The sequence below is a fragment of the Rhineura floridana genome, chromosome 2 (assembly GCF_030035675.1).
Source record: "Rhineura floridana isolate rRhiFlo1 chromosome 2, rRhiFlo1.hap2, whole genome shotgun sequence".
Taxonomy (NCBI): Eukaryota; Metazoa; Chordata; class Lepidosauria; order Squamata; family Rhineuridae; genus Rhineura; species Rhineura floridana.
Window position 1 is genome coordinate 169205205 of NC_084481.1, and position 22941 is coordinate 169228145.

General features: G+C 40.2%; 1 protein-coding gene across 7 annotated transcripts in view; it reads left to right on the forward strand.

Annotated features, from left to right (window-relative positions):
- The window catches only part of EXD1 (exonuclease 3'-5' domain containing 1), a 43832-nt gene that overhangs the window by 6101 nt on the left and 14790 nt on the right, over positions 1 to 22941 (forward strand). For 5 of the 7 annotated variants that reach the window (XM_061611399.1, XM_061611397.1, XM_061611401.1 and 2 more), the window contains 9 exons: positions 254 to 434; positions 4656 to 4724; positions 8016 to 8073; positions 12283 to 12428; positions 14148 to 14215; positions 16160 to 16246; positions 17812 to 17916; positions 18055 to 18135; positions 19136 to 19279. In XM_061611399.1, the coding sequence (XP_061467383.1) occupies positions 299 to 434; positions 4656 to 4724; positions 8016 to 8073; positions 12283 to 12428; positions 14148 to 14215; positions 16160 to 16246; positions 17812 to 17916; positions 18055 to 18135; positions 19136 to 19279 (894 nt within the window). In that variant the 5' untranslated portion in view covers positions 254 to 298. The remainder of the gene's footprint in view (positions 1 to 253; positions 435 to 4655; positions 4725 to 8015; positions 8074 to 12282; positions 12429 to 14147; positions 14216 to 16159; positions 16247 to 17811; positions 17917 to 18054; positions 18136 to 19135; positions 19280 to 22941) is intronic. The other 2 variants (XM_061611402.1, XM_061611403.1) reach the window with 2 other exon arrangements.

Below are 22941 nucleotides of genomic sequence, written 5' to 3' on the forward strand. Positions count from 1 at the left end.
CCTGATCACACTGTGGGTTAGTTCTGGATTTTTTTCCTTTTCCTGCAACATTGACCACTTGTTTGACAGGCCTTCTACATTTAGTTTTTTATTGAACATTCTGTAATTCCATGGGAAGCCCATTAGTTGAAATATTTTTTGCAGCATTTTTGCTCCCTTTATGAAGTTTATCTTTAGAGCCTGTGTTACTTCAGTTGGAGAATAGTTTTTTTAAATAATAATGCTAGTGCTAACAGACAGTTTTTCTGTTTAGTTTCTTATTTAGACTGAACACCAGACTCCTTAGAGGATAAAGACCATGATGGATCCAAGCAGCGATTACCAGTTCCTTCATGACATTCTGGGGAAAACTGTGAAAATCACACTGAAATGTGGCACATTCCAGGGGGTGCTGCAACATGTGGATTCCAGCCGAAGTATCTTTCTGAATAGAGGTTCTTCTTTTGTTTTGAACTAAATCCATTTTTATTGAAAACTGTTGTTCAAATATTAGTGGGCATCCTAGAGTCTTCTAGATCAGAGATTGCTGTGCTCTATATTTTCAGGGCCTACTCTGTTTTCTAGAGTCAGTGATCTGTGGATTCAAAGCGTATTTTGGTGCACTGGTTATCAAATGGCTTATAATAAAGCCCTCAGTCGCTATCACATCATGGTTTATTATAATTTCAGTATAATATTTTTAACATTGGTGTATGTCTAGCTCTCAAAACTTTTGAGAACAAATTCTTATGTCAAGCTCTGGTCATTTCCCACCCCTAGATTTTTGCTAAAATTTGGATCTGGCCCACAGGCCTCCAGTTGGTCATTCATTATCAAAAGACAGCTGTATGTTAATTAGAATACAGTATTGGAAGATTAGCTGTAATAGTCAAAATAAATATTCTGCTCTGAATATCCTTGAAATGCTTAACTTCATAAATTTGAAAAGTTAAAAGCAAAAGTGAAACCAAGGGTACTAAACATAATTATTTCATATGTTTCAGGATGGCATGAAATACTAGTCCATACTGCTCTTGTTCCTTCTTAGGTTATCTGGGTTATGGTTATTTAAGATATTATGTGGATGTTTGATGTTATATGCATATGGAAAGGCTCAAATAAAAAAACAATGGTGGTAATAATTCACCAGTGATAATTCCCTATATGACCGTGTAAAATACAATCTAAGCCTTTATAAATTTACTTGGAGTTAAGCCCCAGTGAGGTCATTGAACATACACCTAAATAACTGTGCATGGGATCACAGCCTAATTTCATAAACATCCCAAATTCCAGGAAGCTCTGAAACTGGAGAAGGAAATGAATTGCTCAGTGCTTGAGGTGTGTGTCCTTGGCAGACAGAGTAGCAGAGCAGTATTCCTGTCTTCTGCATACAGGTCTATACACTGTAATTTCCCATTATTGCAAATATACGATCTTGTTTGTTTGTTAAATTTATATCCCACCCTTCCTCTCAAAAGCAACCATGGGCAGCAAACAAGAAGTGATAAAACAACAAAAACATTTTAAAAACAATTACATACAGATTACAGGGCTGGGCTAAAGATAAAGGGCTTATTGAAAGAGGAAGATCTTCAGTAGGTGCCAAAAAGAGAACAGAGATGGCAGCTGTCTAATATATAATGGGAGTGAATTTCCAAGGATAGGTGTTACAACACTGAAGGCCCAATCCTATGTTGTGCGGAGTGAACCTCCTAACGAGATAGTATCTGCAGGAGACCTTTACTTGCAGAACATAGTGACCAACTGGGTATATAAGGAGTGAGACAATCTTTCAGGAAAGATAAACAGGAAATAAGTTGGATTGGGGGGGCAGTCTTTTCCATTTAATTGCTGGTGCCCAAGCACCATGGTTGAGAGGGCTTAGATTCCTAAATCAACATCCCTTTGGAAATGCCAGAGAAACAGCTATGTTAGTTTTGCTGCAACAGACTAACAGAGATCTGTCGTAGGAGACAGTATTGAAACTTCTCAATGACAAGCATTCCTAATTTTACAACCTGAGGATAATAGTGGTGTCTTTCTAATACACTGGCAGCATTCATCATCAAAAATTGTTATGTCTGTACTATCTTATTGCCGAACCCTCAAGGGGCAAATAATTCCAGTGTCTTTGTGAAATGCTGTTAGCTGTAGCTAGCCCTTTTACTCAAAATTGGCTTCTTGTGTTTGGTTACACATATGGATCTTGCTTATGTGGCATCTCAAGGTCTTGAGACTGCTTGGACTCCCAGAGTTTTTTTTTTATTTTATTTTCTAGATTTCTGTTCTGCCTTATTGCTGAACCTACAAGGCAGCTAATGATAGTAAAAACATTTGTTTAAGAAAACAAGTAGCAGACAAAATGAAAATATAAATCAGTCAGGAAGATTTGGTTCTATAGGAGGGAAAGAACCAAAAGCATAATTAAAGTAAATGCCGTTAATAGCTTGTGAGAGGACAGGCTTTGCCAGGTACATAAAAGATGATAATGAAGGTGCATGGCTAACAATTTAGGAGGGAGATCTGTATAGTTTAGGCCAGGGGTAACCAACCTGGTACCTGCGGGCATTGTGGTGCCCACAAAGGCCTTCACTGGTGCCCCCAGGCAGGGGCTTCAAACTCTTGAGCTTTCATTTTAAAAAGTAAGTCTCTAGCCCTCCTAGAAAGAAAGTTATAAAGCAAAATGTTGCAGGTACCTTTCTAAGCAGTTTATGTGAAATAAATGGCTGCTCCCTCCTGTATAGAAATGGGTGAGAATTCCACTGAATTCAGATTTAGCACTGGATATTTCAATGGTCTGCATATTCTCTATCTTTGCAGAGTGATCCTGTTTGCTCCAAACGTCAGCAGCTTTTCTCCAACACCAGATTTTCTCCCCTCAAATATTTCATTGAATATATCGTTTTTTATTGATTTTACTCACAGGTTTCCCTCTTTCTCTCTCTCTCTCTGTACCACCTCTCCACTTGAATAATCCAAGCAGAAGGAAGCAAGCCATGCCCACCCATGTTAAGAACTCAGGGCTTGCTGGGGAGGAAGTAAGGGGGCACTGAAAGGAGGGGGGGCAGTGTTTTTTCCCTTTCCTTTCCAAAAGGAAAACAGCCAGTCTCTGCTAATGCAGAAGCTGACCAGACTCAGTCATAGCGTGGGGGGAGGCGGCAGCAGCAAAGCCGTTTCCATTTCCTTTATCACTATTTCCTTCCAAAATACCAATATTTGAAAGAAAGTACTGATATTAATATCAATATTTTGAAGGAGGGCAAAATAATTGGACCGGCAAAAGCAAAGGATAGTGCACAAAGAACAAACTTTAATTGATACTGCCTGCTAGGTTGATGGAATGCTTTCAAAGATCCCTTCTCTGCTCCTGTCAGTGTTTTTAGCCAATGAGTGAAGTTAGAGTTGTGATTAATGAGTGAGTTGTTTGAACACCAGGCAAAAGGAATCTCTGGGTCCTAAAGTGCTTCTGTTTCCCCTTCCCCTCCCTTTTAGTGCCCTTTTCCTGCTTCTGCTTTATTTTCAGGTAGTCCTTGGGATCTCCATAGTATTCAATTTTGTTTTCTATAGCAACCAGGATGCATCTTTACTGTGGTGGGTTTGTCTGAGATAGGTACTTGCTACAAGTTATTTTCTGCAAAATGTACTGCAAAATAAGTGTGGGTGGAAGTTAAAGAATCCCATCTCCAAATGGCTAATGCAAAATATGAAAACTTTGTGGAAGCTCTTGCTGTGCAGGAGCTGATATCCAGGCACTTACTAAGAATTCACTGTATTGTTAACTTAGAATACAATGGTATACATATCTACTACAGAATTAAGTCTGTGTTTAATGAGGCATACTGCTGGGTAAGTGAGTAAAGGATGGCAGTGTATGCTTCCGTTTTGGATTGGGGAAAATAGGGTACTTGTGCCATTAACAGCTGTATCCACAATCGGGACCAGCAGGACATTGCTACTTCTCATACATATACTCCAATAACCACCTGTTTACCATAGAAAGTCAGTTACGTGTGAGCTCTGATTTTGTGTTATGCCATGCCCTCCATGGCAGCCATTTTGTGACTGGCACCCTCAGCATTCTATCAAAACTCAAAATGTGCCCCCTGGTCAAAAAGGTTGGTGACCCCTGGTTTAGGCAGAACCACAGAAAAGGCTGTTTGGTGGTTACCCTCTAATCCTCAGTGAAGACAATCTGAGAAGGGCAGAAGGGTAGCTTGATTTGGGAGAATCATTTCATCACATTAATGTCAATGGGAGTAAGCCCAAGTACTCTGGCTCACTTGGTGTGTGACCCTGAAGCTGAAACCTAACTTGATTATAAAAGTAAGCGTACATGTCAGTGATTTCAGAATTTGAGTCTTTGTACTTCCATATGTTGTACATGTATTCCTGGATTGGTCCACTAATACTCTGATTTATTTTATTTTTGCCTAGCAGCATACTAAGTATGATGTCCACCTCATTGTGAATAAGCCCACTGTACAATGAGCAAATGGTTCAAAGTTACAGGAAAGCATGACAATTAAAAATATTATTTTCACAGTGCTCCACTCTATTATGCTAGGCAGAGATGTTGTTTTATATTGTATTATTATAATTTTTATAATCAAATCCTAACTTTTTGCATCAGCTAAAGGATGTGACATTTATCTTGCTGTATTTGTTTACTTTAGTTAAGAACTTGGAAAGTGGCAGACGTGTACCAGGAGTAAAGATGTTTTTTGGCCATGAAATTGTTAATGGTAAGAATTGCAATAAGTATGTCACTCCAGAAAGTAACTTTGGGACCCGTGGCTTTTCTACAGTTCTTAACTGATGTTGAGCCTAGTAAACAGTTTCAGTTGGGAAATGGAAGAATAGGAAGTAGACAGCTCTGAATAGGAAACCTGATTAGAAATTTCAGATGGCATTAAACCCAACAAAGAATTTAACTAAATATATCAATGATATGGATGGAAGGCTGAGCGGACCTTGACCCCTTTTACTGGAGATTTGACTTCCTCCTTCCGTTGGAATCGAACTCCAGCCATCAGCAGAGCTTTGGCTGCATTACCACTCTGTGCCACGGAGTATAGGTGGCACATCAGGACAATCAGATGCTGTGGCACCCCCATTTCTTTTAAAGAGACCTGAACGTACAGGATCTGAACAGGGTGGTTCATCACAGATGCTATTGGAGGTCACGGATTCATAGGGTCGCCATAACTGTAGTAACTGACTTGAAGGCACATAACAACAATAATTAGAATGCATTGGTGGCTAAGGTTTTAAGTTGTAAACTAGGAAATCTCTTACTCAGACCTTGTCCCTTCACTGAAATCAGCCACTTGTAAGCCTTAGGCTGCAAACCTCTATGAGGTTACTTTATTTATTTATTTATTTATTTATTTATTTATTTATTTATACTACTTTGGAGTAAGCTCCATTGAACTCAGTGGGATTTACTTCTGAGTAAACAGGATTGCACTGGTAGGCTATGTACACATCATGCATTTAATGCACATGACTCATTTTATTTACTTATTTATTTCATTTATATTCTTCCCTTTCTCCCAGTAGGAGCCCAGGGCCGCAAACAAAAGCACTAAAAACACTTTAAAACATCATAAAAAACAAGACTTTAAAATATATTAAAACACAACAACCATTAAAAACATATTAAAACAAAACATATTTTAAAACATTTTTAAAAAGCTTTTAAAACATTTTAAAAAGAAGGTTTAAAAATATATTAAGAGGTAATTCCAACACAGATGCAGACTGGGATAACGTCTCTACGTAAAAGGCTTGTTGAAAGAGGAAGGTCTGCAGTAAGAGCTGAAAAGATAACAGATGGTGCCTGACTAATATTTAAGGGGAGAGAATTCCAAAGGGTTGGTGCCACTACACTAAAGGTCTGTTTCCTGTGTTGTGCTGAATGGACCTCCTGATAAGATGGTGTCTGTAGGAGGCGCTCACCTGCAGAGTGCAGTGATCAACTGGGTATATAAGGGATAAGACGGTCTTTCAGGTATCCTGGTCTCAAGCTGTATAGGGCTTTGTACACCAAAACTAGAACCTTGAACTTAGCCCAGTAGCTAATAGGTAGCTAGTGCAGTTTCTTTCAGCAGTGGGGTGACATGTTGGCAATACCCTGCCCTAGGGAGCAGACTTGCAGCCGCATTTTGCATCAGCTGCAGCTTCCAGACCAACCTCAAGGGTAGCCTCACACTGAGTGCATTACAGTAATCCAACCTGGAGGTTACCAGTCCATGGACAACAGTGGTCAGTCTATCCCGGTCCAGAAACGGCCGCAGCTGTCTCACCGTCTGAAGCTGGTAAAAGGCACTCCTATCCAGAGGTCACCTGGGCCTCTAGCAACAAAGATGGATCCAGGACCATCCCCAGACTATAGACTTGCTCTTTCAGAAGGAGTGCAACCCCATCCAAAGCAGGCAACTGACCTATTATGCGAACTTGGGTACCACCAACCCACAGCGTCTACGTCTTGCTAGGATTGAGAGTCAGTTTATTGGCCCTCATCCAGCCCACCACTGAGTCCAGGCACTAGTTCAAGGCTTGCATTGCCTCTCCTGATTCAGATGTTACAGAGAAATAGAAATAGAGAAACAGCTCAGTGCTGACACCTCACCCCAAATAACTTAGGACTGCTCCAAGAGCTTCATATAGATGTTAAATAGCATGGGGGACAAGATGGTACCCTATGGCACCCCACAGCACAACTGCCAGGGAGCCAAAATACAATCACCCCATGCTATTCTCTGAAGACCCTGGAGATAAGATCAGAACCACTGTAAAACAGTGCCTCCAATACTCATCTCACCAAGTCAGCCCAGAAGGATACCATGGTCAATGGCATCAAAAGCCACTAAGAGATCAAGTAAGAGTAATGGTCGCACTGCCCCATCCTTCTCCTGATAAAGATCATCCATCAGGGCGACCAAGGCTGATTCAGTCCCATAACCAGGCCTGAACCCAGACTGGAATGGGTGAAGATAATCTGTTTCATCAAGAGTTCTTGCTATTGCTGCACCACAACCCTCTCAATCACCTTCCCTAAGGAGGGGGTATTTGCTACTGGACGGTAGTTGTCGCAAACCATTGAATCCAGGGAGGGATTTTTCAGGAGCAGTCGAATCACCATCTCTTTCAGGGCGGCTGGAACCACTCCCTCCTGCAATGATGTGTTGACCACACCCTGGATCCACTTGGTCAAACCCCCTTGGCAAGCTTTAATAAGCTTTAACAAGCTGTAGTTTAAGGGTGCTAGGAATTATAATTTTGTGAGGGGTACATTACAGTTCCCAGGAATCTTTGGGGGAAGTCATGTGCTTTTAATGTATGGTCTGTATACAGCCTAACTCTCAAGTAAGTATGTATGAGGGTTGCAGTTGTCATTGAAGGCCATACTAGAAATCTTCCATCACATTTTCAAATGTACATCTTTGCTGATAAGATTAAAGTATTTAGGGAGTGGCAGAAAGGTTGTTATTTAGGATTGTGTTAAATGAATGGGCTGCCCAAAAGACTCTTGGGGGGGTTGCATACATCCTTGCTCAGTTTCTTAAGGCCTGTTTGCTTTCTCTTTGCCCTCTCCTTTCTGTTCTAAACAAACAAAGAGCTTGTGAACTTTCCATTCTACCTTATTAACCTGACCTCTTTCTTAGAATCTGAAGAAGCAGTCTGCTGAGGAGAACATAATAATGGTATAATTATAGTTTCTTTTTTCAAAAGAGCCAAAGTGGTTTTAGAAGAGAGTCTATTGAATTGACTAGCATAGCTTCTATCCAGTTTCTATAAAATATTTGCATTTAGCTCGACCATCTTATGATTCATGATACACATGTTATCCTGTGGAATGAATGCCCATTTTCCAGCATGCTTGGATTCTGGTAGCTTCCTTGCTTGTTGGTGTTATGATCATATTCTTCATTTGTCAGGAAAATGTTTGGCCGGTCTTCAACTTTCTGGGCCTTGTGTAGTTCCCCTTTGAAGGTTAAGTCTGTAACTGGAGCTGTTGATTTATGTTTCAGTGGAATTAATTGATGACACAGAGCAACATGCTGCAGAAAGAAAGACAATTCCTACCAGGTACATATGAAGAGTTTTATTGTCAAGGGAGACTGGTGAACCTGGATATTTAGGACAAGCTACCTTAGAAGGAAAATCATGTCTGTATATATTACTGATTCAGCAAACTAAAGCAGCAAGGAGAGGAAAGAAAATAGTTGGGTTTCCCACTATTTCATTTATTTATTAAATTTATATCCCACCCAGAGCTTGGAAAAGTTACTTTTTTAAAACTACAACTCCCATCAGCCCCAGCCAGCATGGCCACTGGATTGGGCTGATGGGAGTTGTAGTTCAAAAAAGTAACTTTTCCAAGCTCAGAATTCCCACCCTTTCTCCCATAAGGAGCCCAGGGTGGCAGGATTGCTGCTGTAATCCATTGTCCCGTAATCTTTTACAGGATAGCAAGCAAACTTTGTACATTGTCTCTGTAGTTCATAATTTAAAATAACCTCTATTTCTGCTAGGGATGGAAAGATGTCTGTTTCGGTTCTCTCAGTTTCTGATTTTCCCAATCTTAAATTCATCACCACATTTCTACAGCAGTTTGTGAGTTTTTAAAATAGAAATCCTCATGAAAATTCTCCAGTATTTTAGTGTGAATTTCTTCAAACACATTTTTGTAGCCAGTTTTGACCAATGTGCACATTTTTGCAAGCAATTTCTCATAATATAATGTGTATTTTTATGTTATTTTCACTCATATATTCATTTTTGTGCACAGTGTCCCAGAACACATGCATTTTTGTAAAATGTTGTTTGGTTGGCAAACTGAATTGCAAAATGTGAATGTGCGAATTTCGAAGGATGGCTATGTTTCAGCTCTCATGTTTCGGAAAGTGTGGATTTGATAGATTTGGCTTGAAATGCGAACTGAATCATATTTCTCATCCATTCCTAATTTCTGGGTTCAACTTCTCAATACCTTGTCTTCGTAAAGAAGAGCTGAAATTATAAAGTTATTCTGTGAGGAAAACCATGTCATGTAATTTGAAATAACCTTTGTTCTAATCTCAGGGACCCACCATTCAGAGGTAAACAAGCGTTGCTCCGGCAAGCTGCTACAAGCAAGCATTTATTGTTAGTTTTTAAATTTTATCTGTAATTCTGCTTCTTTGCTATTTCTAGTATTTTTTTGGCTGAGCATTTCCCTTCCTTGCTTTTATTTTTTCAAAACTCAGAATGACTTCTACTGACCTGAAGCCCTGATGGCTATCTTCCCCATTGTGTACACTTTACACATCCCAGCTCTTTCTCCTCCTCTCATCTATCTGTGTCATCTCCTTAAACATCATGTTTGCATCCCTGGTTTTGCTATGTTCCTGGCTTGTGCACATTTCCCAGGATCCCTTCTGCTTCCTCCCCTGTCTTGCTGCTGCCTTCTCACAACCCCTTCTCTCTTCTTTCCTTGTCTCTCCGACTTCTTCATTTGTCAGCCCACCCCTCCCCAGCTTCTCCTCAAGTATTTGTTTTTCTTTTTGCTTCCTAACCTCTGCTATTTCCTTCTTCATGGCCCACTTTACTAGGCTGTTGCTTTTTCTGCTGCTTCATTCCAGCTTGGCTCTTTAATTGGATTGGAAAAAGAAGTGAGCACATTGTGTCTGAAGTTATAATGGAGTGGGGACTGGCACTTCGGATAAATGTCCCCTTTGTCTAGGTTTTTTATTTTTTGTTTTTTAATTTTACATAATATGTATTTCTAGTGTTTCAAACTCCACTTTTCAGTTTCTTAGGATCCACAAGGCAACTTACAAAGTCTCAAGAGACTATAAGCAGATGTGGGGAAAATCTTTGATCCCTGAAGATGTTGCTGAACTAGAACTCCTATCCTCTTGGCCATTGGCCATGCTTGCTGAGGCTGATAGGTAACTCAGCAACATCTGGAGGTTTCCCACACCTGCTATAAAGCATCTTAGTAAATAAATAAGATGTTATACTATCATGCAGTGTGACTTCGGGGGTGGGGCAAGACACAAAGGTGGCTGGCCTGATGCAGGGTGTCCAGGGTGGCAGTGACAGAGCAACAACCAATGCAGGTGGGTTGGAGTGGGGACTGTGGGTGCCTGGGAGGTGGCAAGGGATGTGGTGAGCGAGCCAATGGAGGCAAGGGAGTAAGCGAAGCAAGGATGGCAGGTAGACAAGTGAGCAAACATCGGGAGGGCGAGTGGGCGGCAAGCAGGTGAACGAAAAAGTGGCCGGTGTCAAGGGTGGGCAAGTTGCCTGAGGGTGGGGGGACATTTTGGGAGTTGCCTGTGAGGGGATGTTCTAGGAGTTGCCTGTTGGGGGGAGGGGACATTGTGGGAGTTGCCTGTGTATGTGTGTGTTTGGAAGTGCCTGGTGTGTGTGTGTTTGGGGATGCCTGGGGTGTGTATGTACGTTTGGGAGTCCTTGTGTGTGTTTGGGAGCTCCAGGGATGGAATCCCGGGGGGGGGGCATTGGTGCACAAAACACGCAGTGACAAAGCCCCTAGTAAGAACTTAAGAAGAGCCTGCTGGATCAGGCCAACAGCCCATCTTGTCCAGTATCCTGTTCTCACAGTGGCCAGCCAGTTGCCCATGAGAAGCCTACAAGCAGGTTATGAGTGCAACAGCACTCTCCCTTTCTGTGGTTTCTAGCAACTAGTATTTGGAAGCATACTACCTTGTGACTATGGAGGCACTATTAACATTTTAATACTATAACAATAAACAAATAAAAGCATCAAAAAAGAAAGCAATATTTAGCAGCCTCATAAAATGTCACCTTGCGGCAAATGTTTTCATAAACAACCATGTTTTCACTGCTTTCCAAAAGACAGGCATTGATTGAGCCAGGCAGACTTTCCTTGGGATAGCATTCCCTTGGCACCAAAGCTGAAAAGGCCCTGTTTCATATGTCCAGCTGCCCCGCCTCTGAGAGCGGGAGAATACAGAAGACAACCTCAAATGTTGACCCAGGTGCATGCTTCGGCACAGATGGACAGATGTGCACAGTTTATTTATTTTTATTTATTTATTACATTTATACCCCGCCTTTATTTTCATGATAGAAACCCAAGGCAGCTTACATATGGTTCCCAGGCGGTCTCCCATCCAGGCACTAACCAGACCTTACACTGCTTAGCTTCAGCAGGGAGCTGGCCTCACGTGCCTTCAGACCAGTTATAAACTGAAATGCACCACTAGGCTGTAGCAATGGCTACTAACAAATAAGTTGATGGAGGATAAAGTAATAAATGGCTAGTAATCATGATGTCTGTATACTATTTACAGTATTGGAAGTGGTATGATTCTGTATGTAAAATATTTACATATGTATTTTGTGATAAATAATATTTAAGCATATTTAAATACGTACTTTGAATTTGAATACCATTTTTCATACAATTTTTTTAAAGCTGAAATGGGACCGAGTAGACTTAAGAATAATGCAGAGTTGACATGGAACAGAAATATACTGATCCGTCCATCCTTACTTCCTGCTTCTTACAAAAACTGAGTGTATGACCCACCAAATGTATAGGGCCAGTTACTATCTGCCATAGGCCCATAGGACTGTGGAGACTGATGTCTGATTCTGTGTATAGTTTTGGTCTAGCTTGCCTTTTTCTCTGATACTTTTTGTATATTGTAAGATTTTGTATAACTGTACTGCCTAAACTAGTGCAATATAGGCTCAATAACAATAACCCACTTTCCTGTTCTTGTATTTTTTTCTTTGGGATGAATATGGCAGCATCTCTTTATACTAAGCGAAATTCCTTATATATAGGCTTTCTCATTAAATACCTTGCTTCTGTTTTTTGTCCCCTGTTATCACTGACTTTGCCATTGGATTTCCTTTCAGCTAGTCATTTTCTTCTTTTCTATCTTATTAGCCAACAATATTTAATATTTATTGAAGATTTTTTCCCTAAAAATGTTAAGTGGTATCTAAATAAACAAAATAAATTAAACATGTTTTTAAGAATTGCTAGCTCTGTTGTGGGGAAAGATGTGATTCTCCAGTGTGCACCAGAACACCCCCAAGTGGGTATTGTCTTCCCCTCCTGTTGGTTGAGGCAAGAAAGAGTTAACACTCCAAAGGACTCTCACCTGGGCCCCTCCCATGGAGTGTCAGTTACCACATGTAGAATAGAATACAGCATAGTTTTTTCTGTTTGTATAGTTTTTATGTTTGTATATGTAAGAAGTATTTGGTTTACACTTTTACAGTTATATTGATCATGATATTTGATCTTGGCACCAATAGTACTGTGTTGTGCAGGGAAGGTCCATTTACCAAAATGTCTGCAGTGGACAAAGGAGAACCACTGAAGCAGAGCATTCAGAATCCTGCCGTTCTTTCCCAAGAGATTCAGCAACTCAGCTTTGGCAACTTCCGATATACCTTTTCAGGTAACTAATTCAGTCCAATATCCAATCTGTAGGTCATGTTTTTATATCCCATATTATTTATGCCATCCTTTTAGGCCATGGCATGGAGCTAAGTCTTTTGTTTGTGTTGTCTCTAATATATAGTCTGTGCACTACTAAATGGCATTCTGGATTTTCCAGAATGTCACAGTATTATAACATGCACATGTGCAAAGATGGGGCAACTACTGAAGAACATATTCATAGCTTAATTATATTGAGGTGTGGATTCTGGTAGCACTAGCAGTAGGAAATAATGCTCATTCAGATGATCAATCCTAGCTTAATAAGCCAGGATATGTATGTGCTCCATGCACCTGCACACAGCAATTAATCATTATTTGCCATTATGTCCAAACTGGAAAATGTTTAATGGTTTCCAACCAGGCAAGCATATGTAACCATGGCTTCAAATCCTGGTTTGTTTGGAAGCCATTAACCTTCTTATTGTTCAAATATCATAGGAAGCTACTGTTAATTGTGGTTTCCTGGCTTATTTCTCCAGTTGGGTGACGGATCTACATGCATATCATGGAGCACATACGTACCCTGAAAAGCTGCTCCTAAGCTTTGGGGGACCTTCTAGAACATTATTGCATGGAGGGTTAGTAAGAGGTATTGGTGAAAATCAAATGCCTTGCAGGAGTGGAAGAGCTTTCTGCTAGTGTAAAGCCATCATTATATTCAATCCATTGTCAGCACAATTAAAGGTACCACCATTCTAGGTTTTCTTCCTCCAAACCCCATTTTAAAATGGCACCACTTTTTTCCTGGGTGCTGGCAGTTGTGCGCACACTTGAGCAGATAAGCAGTCAATATTTGGGATGACGGTGCGGTAATGTTGGTGAACAGTACCTTGTACTCATCTCCTGTGACTTGAAAAAAGGCTTAGCAGAGTAGCCATATGCACATTTACTCTGAGTAAGTCTTGTTGTACTGAATAACTTAATTTCAGGTAAGTGTGTTTAGAATTAGAGTTTAAATTTTTTAAAGTAAAGAAAAAATAAATTATAATGTAAGTAATATTAAAAGTGTACAGCAGGACTCCACGTTTAGTAACTGAGCAATAGAGAGGTGTGATAAGCTGCCAGATACCTGCCTACATTAAAAGAATAACCAACCTTACTATTTCTTTTTTATTTCAAAGAGGTGTGGATAAGGTAATGGTGCAAAATGGAATATTTGTAGGCAGTGCTTCTGTGGGGGCAGAATTGTAAGGACTATAAATTGGCTATGTAAGAAAGCATCGTTTTCTATTCTGCTACAGTTTGTCTTCCACTGAACAGTACATTATTTGTCTTATTGATGACTAGCGAAATTAATTACATAAATTACATTGTCATTATGTTATTCCATCCCATTCATTTCAATAGAAAGGAAATGCAATGCGAAGGGGGTGAAGGCCTTTTAATTACAGTTGTGGCTTGTCTTGGCCAATGATGATCCAGCAATAATCTGTCTTTTAAGTTTTTATGTGTAACTTGCTCATAAAAGACATCATAAACAAATGTTTTGAAAGAACAGTTGCAATGTTGACCAGTTTCTTAATTTTATCTGTTTTGTAAACATTGTTTCATGATTCATTATAGCTTGCCTCTTTGTAAAAGGGTAAACATAATGTTTTAATACATATTTTAGGAAGTTATACTGTGGGTGTAGATACAGAGGAAATGTTTAATATGATGGTTTTTTTAATTGTAGATCAAGACAAAGGGGAGGACATAGAATATGTTGTTGTTGATCAGTTTCAGAAGCAATTTGGTTCTGCAGTAAGTATAATACTGCTGCTTTTACTTAAGGGTTTTTATTTTAGGTTTGTTTGTTTTGGAGTCCTTTGCTATTGCACACAATGAATATAACATCCTGGACTTGAGAATTCTCATTTCAGCACACTTTCTAAAATCCTTGCCTGTACTGTAATCCTAGATACAGTGAAATATGTGGGACTTAAATGTAGATAATTGCAGCCGTTGTTCCCTAGGGTCAAACTGATGTACACTACATCTTATTGATAATAACCTATATCTACTTTACTACACAGATTTTAAAATTATTTTTATACAAACAAGTAACAATCTTACATACAATCAGTGTGCCACAGTACAAAAAAAGAGGAGAAATAACAATAGAAAAAACCCCTAACTAAACCTAATCTTTCCACATATACTACATAGATTTAAATAGGATTAATAGTCATTCCATTGTTCCAGGGAATTGTAGTTTGGCAAGGGGCTAAGGATTTCTAATAGAATTCCTAGCTCCTCTCACCAGACTGCTCTTTCCAGGATTCATTGGAAGATTGACTCTTGTTGAGCTCCCACCAAACATGCTTCAGATGTTGTCAGGAAAGAAAGATTTTAGGCTGCATTAAGAGAAGTATAGTTTCCAAATTGTGTGAAGTATTAGTTACCCTCTATTCAGCACTGGTTTGGCCTCATCTTGAGTATTGCTTCCAGTTCTGGACACCGCACTGTAAGAAGGATGCAGACAAGATGGGACAGGTTCAGAGGAGGGCAACAAGAATGATCAGGGACTGGAAACAAAGCCCTGTGAGGAGAGACTGAAAGAACTGGGCATGTTTAGCCTAGAGAAGAGAAGACCAAGGGCAGATATGATAGCACTGTGCAAGTACTTGAAATGGGCTAGTAGCCACTGAAGCTATTATAAGATGGAGTCACAGGCTCCCTGTAAACGGCCCCCAGTCAATAGTCTGGCTACAGTGTTCTGATATGCCTTGAGGGACCATGTTAGTCAACACACTGAGAATGTGAGAATGTGAAGTATAAACAGTTGGAAAATCTGGTCATTAACAAGAAGCACAATTGTTCATTACTTTTTTCAGACTTTTTCTTTCTGTTGGATACTGTAGGCCTGTCTGGTGTGATGTGTATGAGGTAGGGATGGGCGAGAAATTTGGTTCAGTTCACATATCAAACTCAATCCATCAAATTCACACTTTCCAAAACAGTATGAGAACCGAAACACAGCCATTCTTCAAAATTCAAATTTTGCAATGCAGGTCACCAACCAGTGTTTACAAAAATGCATATGTATGGGGACAGTGCATAAAAATGATGAATCAAAATAATACACAAAAATGTATTATATGAAAGAAATTGCTTGCAAATATATGTATATTAGTCAAAACTGCCTACAAAAATGTGTGTGTTAGGAGACATTTGCATTAAAATGCTGGAGAATTTTTATGAGGATTTCTTTTTAAAAAGTTCACAAATTGCTGCAGAAATTTGAAGAACTGAAATTTAAGATTGGAAAAATGAGAAACTGAGGGAACTGAAATTGACAGATCTTTCCATTCCTAGTGTGAGGTTACAAAAATCTAAAATGTTATTAGCTTTAAGTTTCATTAGCTTGAAGTTTAATTTTTTTTAGTGGATTACTTTTTTAAAAAACCATTTATAGATGAAAGAGCAGCATGTTAACACAAGTGCTTGGAATAACCACAGTACAAATGGTATTTGGTTACAAGAGAGAATAAACTTGTAAACAGTCTAGTTGGGAAACTTGTGTTAGGCTAATACAGTGGCGCTCACTGATAATGCTGAAGGAACTGAAATCCTGAATCATTTTTATCTTTACACTTTGCTAATTATCCTTTGTATCCCGTTACCTTTGATCTGTGCTGTTTTTAAATGTTATGCTTGTCGGGAAAAAGGTTCCTTTACATAGTAGTTTTTTCTCCCCCTCACTAGATGATGCACATCAAAAAGCAAAATGTTTGTAGTATAGCAGCAGAGGGTGTCAATCTGTGTCGTCATGGAAAACTCTCTTGGCTGCAGGTAAGAAGGCATACTTTGTAAGCTTGCCATTTGGAACTTTTGTGCCAAAGCCTTTGTTCCTGGGTTTTTTTTATCAGTGGTTTCCTTATATCCAATAAATACTAAGAAGAGCAAAGAATATGCTTGTATCTGCACTTTTCAGTATACTACCCCCTTCCTTTTTTTCTTTATATTTGTATTGCTTAGTTTAACGTAAGTGTGATGTTCCTGTGGCATCCCTAGGGCTCATTGGATAAGCTGATTTAATTACGTTGTCCATTTTACTACTTATGCTAAATAGCCCAGTGAATTGCTACCTGCCATCTGCTACTGAGTTAACAGAGAAGTAAGATTGTTAAGTATTAAGAAACCTCTCTTCCATCTTTTAATCTCTATCTGTCCTAAACCCTCTAGAGCATTGGTAGTCAACATGGTGCCTTCCAGATCTGGTTGGATTACATTAATCATCCCTGACCATTGGCCATATTGGCTGGGTCTTATGAGAGTTGTCGTCCAACTGGAAGGCACCACATTGGCTACCCCTGCCCTAGAGGGTTGGCACATCCTTTGGGTGTAGTTTGGTTAAGAAGACTAATGAGGCATTAATGTGGAGTGCAATAAGATCAGTCAGAATCTATCCAGATCAGACCAGTTTAAACCATAAAAGTTAGGTTTATTCACACAATAAATGGAATATATAATTGCAGTCAAAAAATAGAAAATAATGGTTATAACTTTTAATACTTGTTAAATGTAATGCCTTTTATAAATGATTAAAGAAGGGACAATTTGTCACAGTATGTAGAGTCAGGGCAGTCATCATGAGCTGGAGTTACTGGATATTTACCAAGGTCCATTTATGTTACAGCCTTATAATATCCACTCAGAGTAAATATTGGGTTTTATTCAGTGAAGCCAGTGCTCTCACAGAACTTCCGCCACCCCCCATCTGCTCTGGAAGATTGGGGGGAGCCCCAGGGTAGATTCCTCTTCAAAATTAGAAATGATTTTTTGAAGCATGTGAACAAATATTGAAGAAATAGTGAGCTTCACAATCCAGTCTTAAACATATTAATTGAAATCAAGTCTTTAGTGACATACACAATATATTTAGAATAAGAGTAGCTATCACTAAGATTCATATCCTGAAAATATTTTATTGCTAATATTTAGATAAACAGTAATCCTGTGGTGTTATAATAGACTCAAGTGGGTTTGGCTTCCCTTCTTCTTGAAGGCAGGAACGCAGTTACCTGAAAGGAAGTCTTCTCTTCCTATGAAGTGCCAGTGATGTTCCTGCATTGAGCAGAGGTTGGACTTAATGGTCTTAATAGGCCCCTTCCAACTGTGCAATTTTGTGATTCTATGTTCCTGGTTTAGAGCAGAGCCTTGAGAAATCTTGTGTTTTTCTTTGTCTTCTCCATCTCTCAAGGTTGTAGTTTAGCATTTATTTGTGTGTGTGTGTGTGTGTGTGTGTGTTATTCTGTCAGGACTTTGTGATTAATATTATGAAAATAATTTAGTGCTAATATTTAGATAAAATGGATGTCAATAATGCTGGTATCTCTCCCATATACCTACAATAGGTTGCAACAAGAAGTAAGGTTTTTTTATTTGACGTTTTTCTTCTGGGAGCTCGAGTGTTCAAGAATGGGCTCCAAATGATACTGGAAGACCAGAATATTTTGAAGGTATGTATTTGTCTAGCATAAGATGCTTGAGATCATATGTAGGTAACATGTGAAATCATGTGAACAAAGCCACAATAAATTGTATTTTTTACTTTTATCCCACTAACTACTATGTTGCCTCTTGCTCCCTTCCTTTAGGTTATCCATGACTGCCGGTGGCTTTCTGACTGTCTTTCTCACCAGTATGGCATTGTACTCTGTAATGTCTTTGATACGCAGGTAGCTTGCTGGGTTAAGTACTTTCAAGTAGTGCACATCTGATGTTTGATTTTATTTATTTTTACTATTTATTTTACACTTTATATCTCTGCTTTCCTCTAAGAAGCTCAAGGTGACATATGTGGTCATTCTCTCTTCCCACCCCCAATTTTATTCTCTTGTTGGCTGCAAATTGTGTTACTGTGTTTTTAATTGCCTTTTATCATTCTATGCTGTAAACTGCCAGAGAGTAATGTTATTGGCCATCAAAATACAAAGATCACAGTAAAACCAAGCAAGTCTACTACAAGCTTAATATTAATAACCACCAAATGCCTGGTTGAATAAAAGGGTCTTTAGCAAGCAGTGAAAACTGAAAGTTGACACTTGCCTATTTTAGGAGGAGAGATGATTCTATGAACTGGGCACCATGGCAGAAAAGCCTTCTCCCCTAGTTGTCACAAGATGTGCCTTAGCTTGCTGAGATTCAACTCAGCAGGCTAAGGCTCATCTAAAGATCTCAACATACAGGCAGGTCCATATGGGAGAAGGAAATAGTTGTGGAAATAAGTTGTAAAACCATGCAGGTGCTACATCTGCATGGTAGCTACTTGGTGGTTCTTCATGAAATATGAGCAGAGTAGTCCTACTGTATCTTCTAATGTTCTTCTGTTGCCCAGATACCTCTTTTTAACATTACACCATTAGTTTGCGAAATAATATTCCTGAACCTGCAAAAATGCATTTACTGGATTAATGCCAAACATTATCATCATCATTACTATTACTGTTACTAATATTTATTATTTAGTGCATTTTAGTCACTTTTTCACAAGAAAGGACCTAAAGCAACTTACAAAATGATAAAAGCATTCAAATAATTGAAAACAAGGAATTTTTAGCCCAAAATATTAAATGGTAATGACGATTATAGCATTAAATCTTTATATTTTGTAGTTAGTGTGCTGTTAGCTAGCAAACGGTGGCCATGACATACTGATCCCCTGTTTTCCTTCCATAGGTTGCTGATGTTTTGCAGTTCTCAATGGAAACAGGTGGGTTCCTTCCTCATTGCATCAGCACTTTACAGGATTGCTTAATGCGCTACCTGGGAATGCCCTACAAATGTATCTCTTTCATGGAACGAAGGCGGCGTGATGTTGAGGTAAGTGGAATGACACCATCCCATCCTTTTCAAGAAAATCAGGTTTGCATGTGGCACTTTTTAAGAATATATGTTAATCATGATCAGCTTGATAGTTGGGGATCTTTAGAATAGGGGCCGCCAACCTTTTTGGACCAGAGGGCACATTTTGAATTCTGTGAGAGTGCTGAGGGCACCAGTCACAAAATGGCTGCCATGGGGGTGTGGCATAACACAAAATGGCTGCCATAGCATACATAGCATAACAGCTGCATTGGGGATATGGCATAATACAAAATTAGAAAGTTCATCATTGCTGCTTCTCTCCACCCCCCACCCCAGACTATGCCATGTTTACCATGAGAAGTTGGCTATTTCCTGCTGGTCCTGATAGTGGAGATGCAACTATTAAAGGCCCAAAAACTCTGTTTTCCCCAATGCTAATCCTCAACCAAAACCTAGGCTGCAATCCTGTACCCACCATACTCACTCGTTGGCTAAAAAGAGTGGCAGTCTGGAGAAGCCAGGCCACTTCATTTCACAGAAATTGCTTAGAAAGGTATCTATATGTTTTGCTTCATAACTTCTTTCTAAGAGGGCTAGACATTTACTTTTTTAAAAATGAAAGCTCAGAGTCTTGGGCCCATGCCTGGGACACTAGTGAAGGCCACGGCACTCATGGGCACTGGATTGGCAACCCGTGCTTTAGAAGCTACTTTAATAATTTAAAACAAAACAAGAAAGCGATCACTACGCATTACAGTTTTGGCTTGTGTATAGTAGAGGTTTATAGCACACCCAATTTACATTATTTTTTTTAAATTATTTTTATTCTGCGAGGGAAATAATATTTTTCCTGCGCATGTAAGATGATCTCCACCTTGTGGTCAAAGGCAGAATAACCAGAACTTGATTTGCAGACTGCTCTAGCCCTCCCTTATGTAGAGGACAGTTCTTATTCTGCCTTTCATTAGTGTGGTCATGTCTGCACTATCTCTGATAGCTAGGGTTAAATGGAAATGGACTGCCTTCAAGTCGATCCTGACTTATGAGGACTCTATGAATAGGGTTTTCATGGTAAATGGTATTCAGAGGGAGTTTACCATTGCCTTCCTTTGAGGCTGAGAGGCAGTGACTGGCCCAAGGTCACCAAGTGAACTTCATGGCTGTGTGGGGATTTGAACCCTGGTCTCCCAGGTCATAGTCCAACACCTTAACCACTACACCACACTGGCTCTCATATCTTTAGGATTAAGGCCTGTATTATTTTGTGTGTTTCTGTGTCTTTCATGTTTTCCTGGCCTCTTCTTATTTGTCTTCCTATCTGTTTCTTCTGTTTAAAAAAAAAAACCTGCTCTGCCACTTCTCCGTTCTTCTGCTCTTGCTTTTCAGTGTGTCCCGATACAGCCTACCTCATTCCTTTGTCTTCAGCGTTCCTTTTTACCTCAGCCTTTCCAATCCAGACCTCCAACCTCTACTTTCTCAGCTGATCTTCCAACTCTCCCCCCTTTCTGCCTCTGCTGCTATGTAACAAAAAAAAAAAGTGAGAAAAAGAAAGTGCACCTTTGCCTGGAAGCCCTGCCAGTTTTTTGAGCCTCGCCAGGCCCCTTGTAAGCCCACCTGAGTCCAGGACAATGGGGAAAGCTAAGGACAAAATGGTGGTTCCTGCCAAAAAACACAAGCGCTTACCTCCAGCCCTAGAGAAGCCCTATCATAGGCTTCTTCATCCAAGTCAACATAGGGAGGCAGTCACCAACCCCCTTCCTCTGGGGCAGGGGGTGCTCTGGCAGTTAATGACATGGTGGACAGGGTGGCCATGTCCATGTTAGGGTCCTTTGATCCTCAGGGCCTATGCACTTGAGGGGCACGCAGCCATGGGGCTATGAGGTTCATACTGCCTAATGAAAGGAGACTGGGAGAGGATGTTCAGGATACGATCATAGAATCATAGAGTTGGAAGGGGCCTTGTAGGCCATTGAGTCCAGCTCCCTGCTCACAGCAGGAAATCCACAGCTAGAGCATCTTCTGCAGATAGCTGTCCAGCCTCTGCTTGAAGACATCCAGCGAAGGGGATCCCACCACCTCCCTAGGCAGTCGGTTCCATTGCCAAACTGCCCTTACTGTCAAGAAGTTCCTTCTAATGTCCAATCTGAATCTACGCTCCTGCAACTTAAAACCATTAGACCTAGTCCTACCCTCTAGGGCAGCAGTGAACAAATCTGTACCCTCCTCTATGTGACAGCCCTTCAGGTACTTAAAGAGTGTAATCATGTCGCCCCTCAGCCTTCTCTTCACCAGACTGAACATGCCAAGTTCCTTCAACCTTTCCTCATAAGACTTGTTCTCCATACCGGCTATCATCCTCGTTGCCCTCTTCTGAACCCGCTCTAACTTGTCTATATCTTTCTTAAAATGAGGTGCCCAGAACTGAACGCAGTATTCCAGATGAGGCCTGACTAATGCAGAATATAGTGGGACTATTACTTCCCTCGACCTGGAAACTATAGCTCTGTTTATGCATCCCAAAACCGCGTTTGCCTTTTTTGCCACAGCATCACACTGCTGGGTCATGTTCAACTTGCGATCCACTACAATTCCAAGGTCCTTCTCACACGCACTACTGCTAAGCCGGGTATTTCCCATCCTGTACCCGTGCATTTTGTTTTTGTGGCCTAAATGCAGAATCCTGCATTTGTCTTTATTGAACGTCATTTTATTAATTTCAGCCCAATTTTCTAGTCTATCCAGGTCCCTTTGGATTTTATTTCTGTCTTCCATTGTGTTAGCTATCCCTCCCAGTTTCGTATCATCCGCAAACTTCATAAGGCTTCCCTCCACCCCATCATCTAAGTCATTGATAAAAATGTTGAAGAGTATCGGCCCCAGGACAGAACCCTGTGGCACTCCAATCGAAACCTCTTTGCAGTCCGAAGCAGAGCCACCGACGACCACTCTTTGAGTACGGTTTTCCAACCAGTTGTGAATCCACCTGACAGTATTTCCATGTAGTCCGCATTTGACCAGTTTGCTAATCAAAAGGTCGTGGGGGACTTTGTCAAACGCTTTGCTAAAATCTAGATAGATGACATCTACAGCATTTCCACCATCTACTAGGCTAGTGACCCGATCAAAAAAAGAGATGAGATTAGTTTGACAGGATTTTTTCTTGACAAACCCATGCTGGCTCCTACTAATCACAGCATTGTCATCTAGATGGACAATGGACTCTTTTATTATCTGTTCTAATACCTTTCCCGGTATTGAGGTCAGACTGACCGGCCTGTAATTCCCCGGATCTTCTTTTTTACCCTTTTTAAAGAGCGGGATGACGTTTGCCCGTCTCCAATCCTCTGGCACCTCTCCCGTTCTCCAGGATTTCTCAAAGATGATGGCAAGAGGTTCCGAGAGTACATCCGCTAGTACCTTCAATACTCTGGGATGCAGTTCATCAGGCCCTGGAGATTTGAACTCATTTAGGTTAACCAGGTATTTCCTGACTATCTCCTTATCAATCTCGAACTGCAGTCCCGACCCCTTACTGAGATTGCTACCGATGCAAGGTTGCACACTGTTCCCTTCTTGGGAGAAAACGGAGGCAAAATAGGTGTTGAGCAGTTCTGCCTTTTCCTCGTTATCTGTCAACATTTTGCCATCCTCATTGAGCAGCAGTCCCACCATTTCCT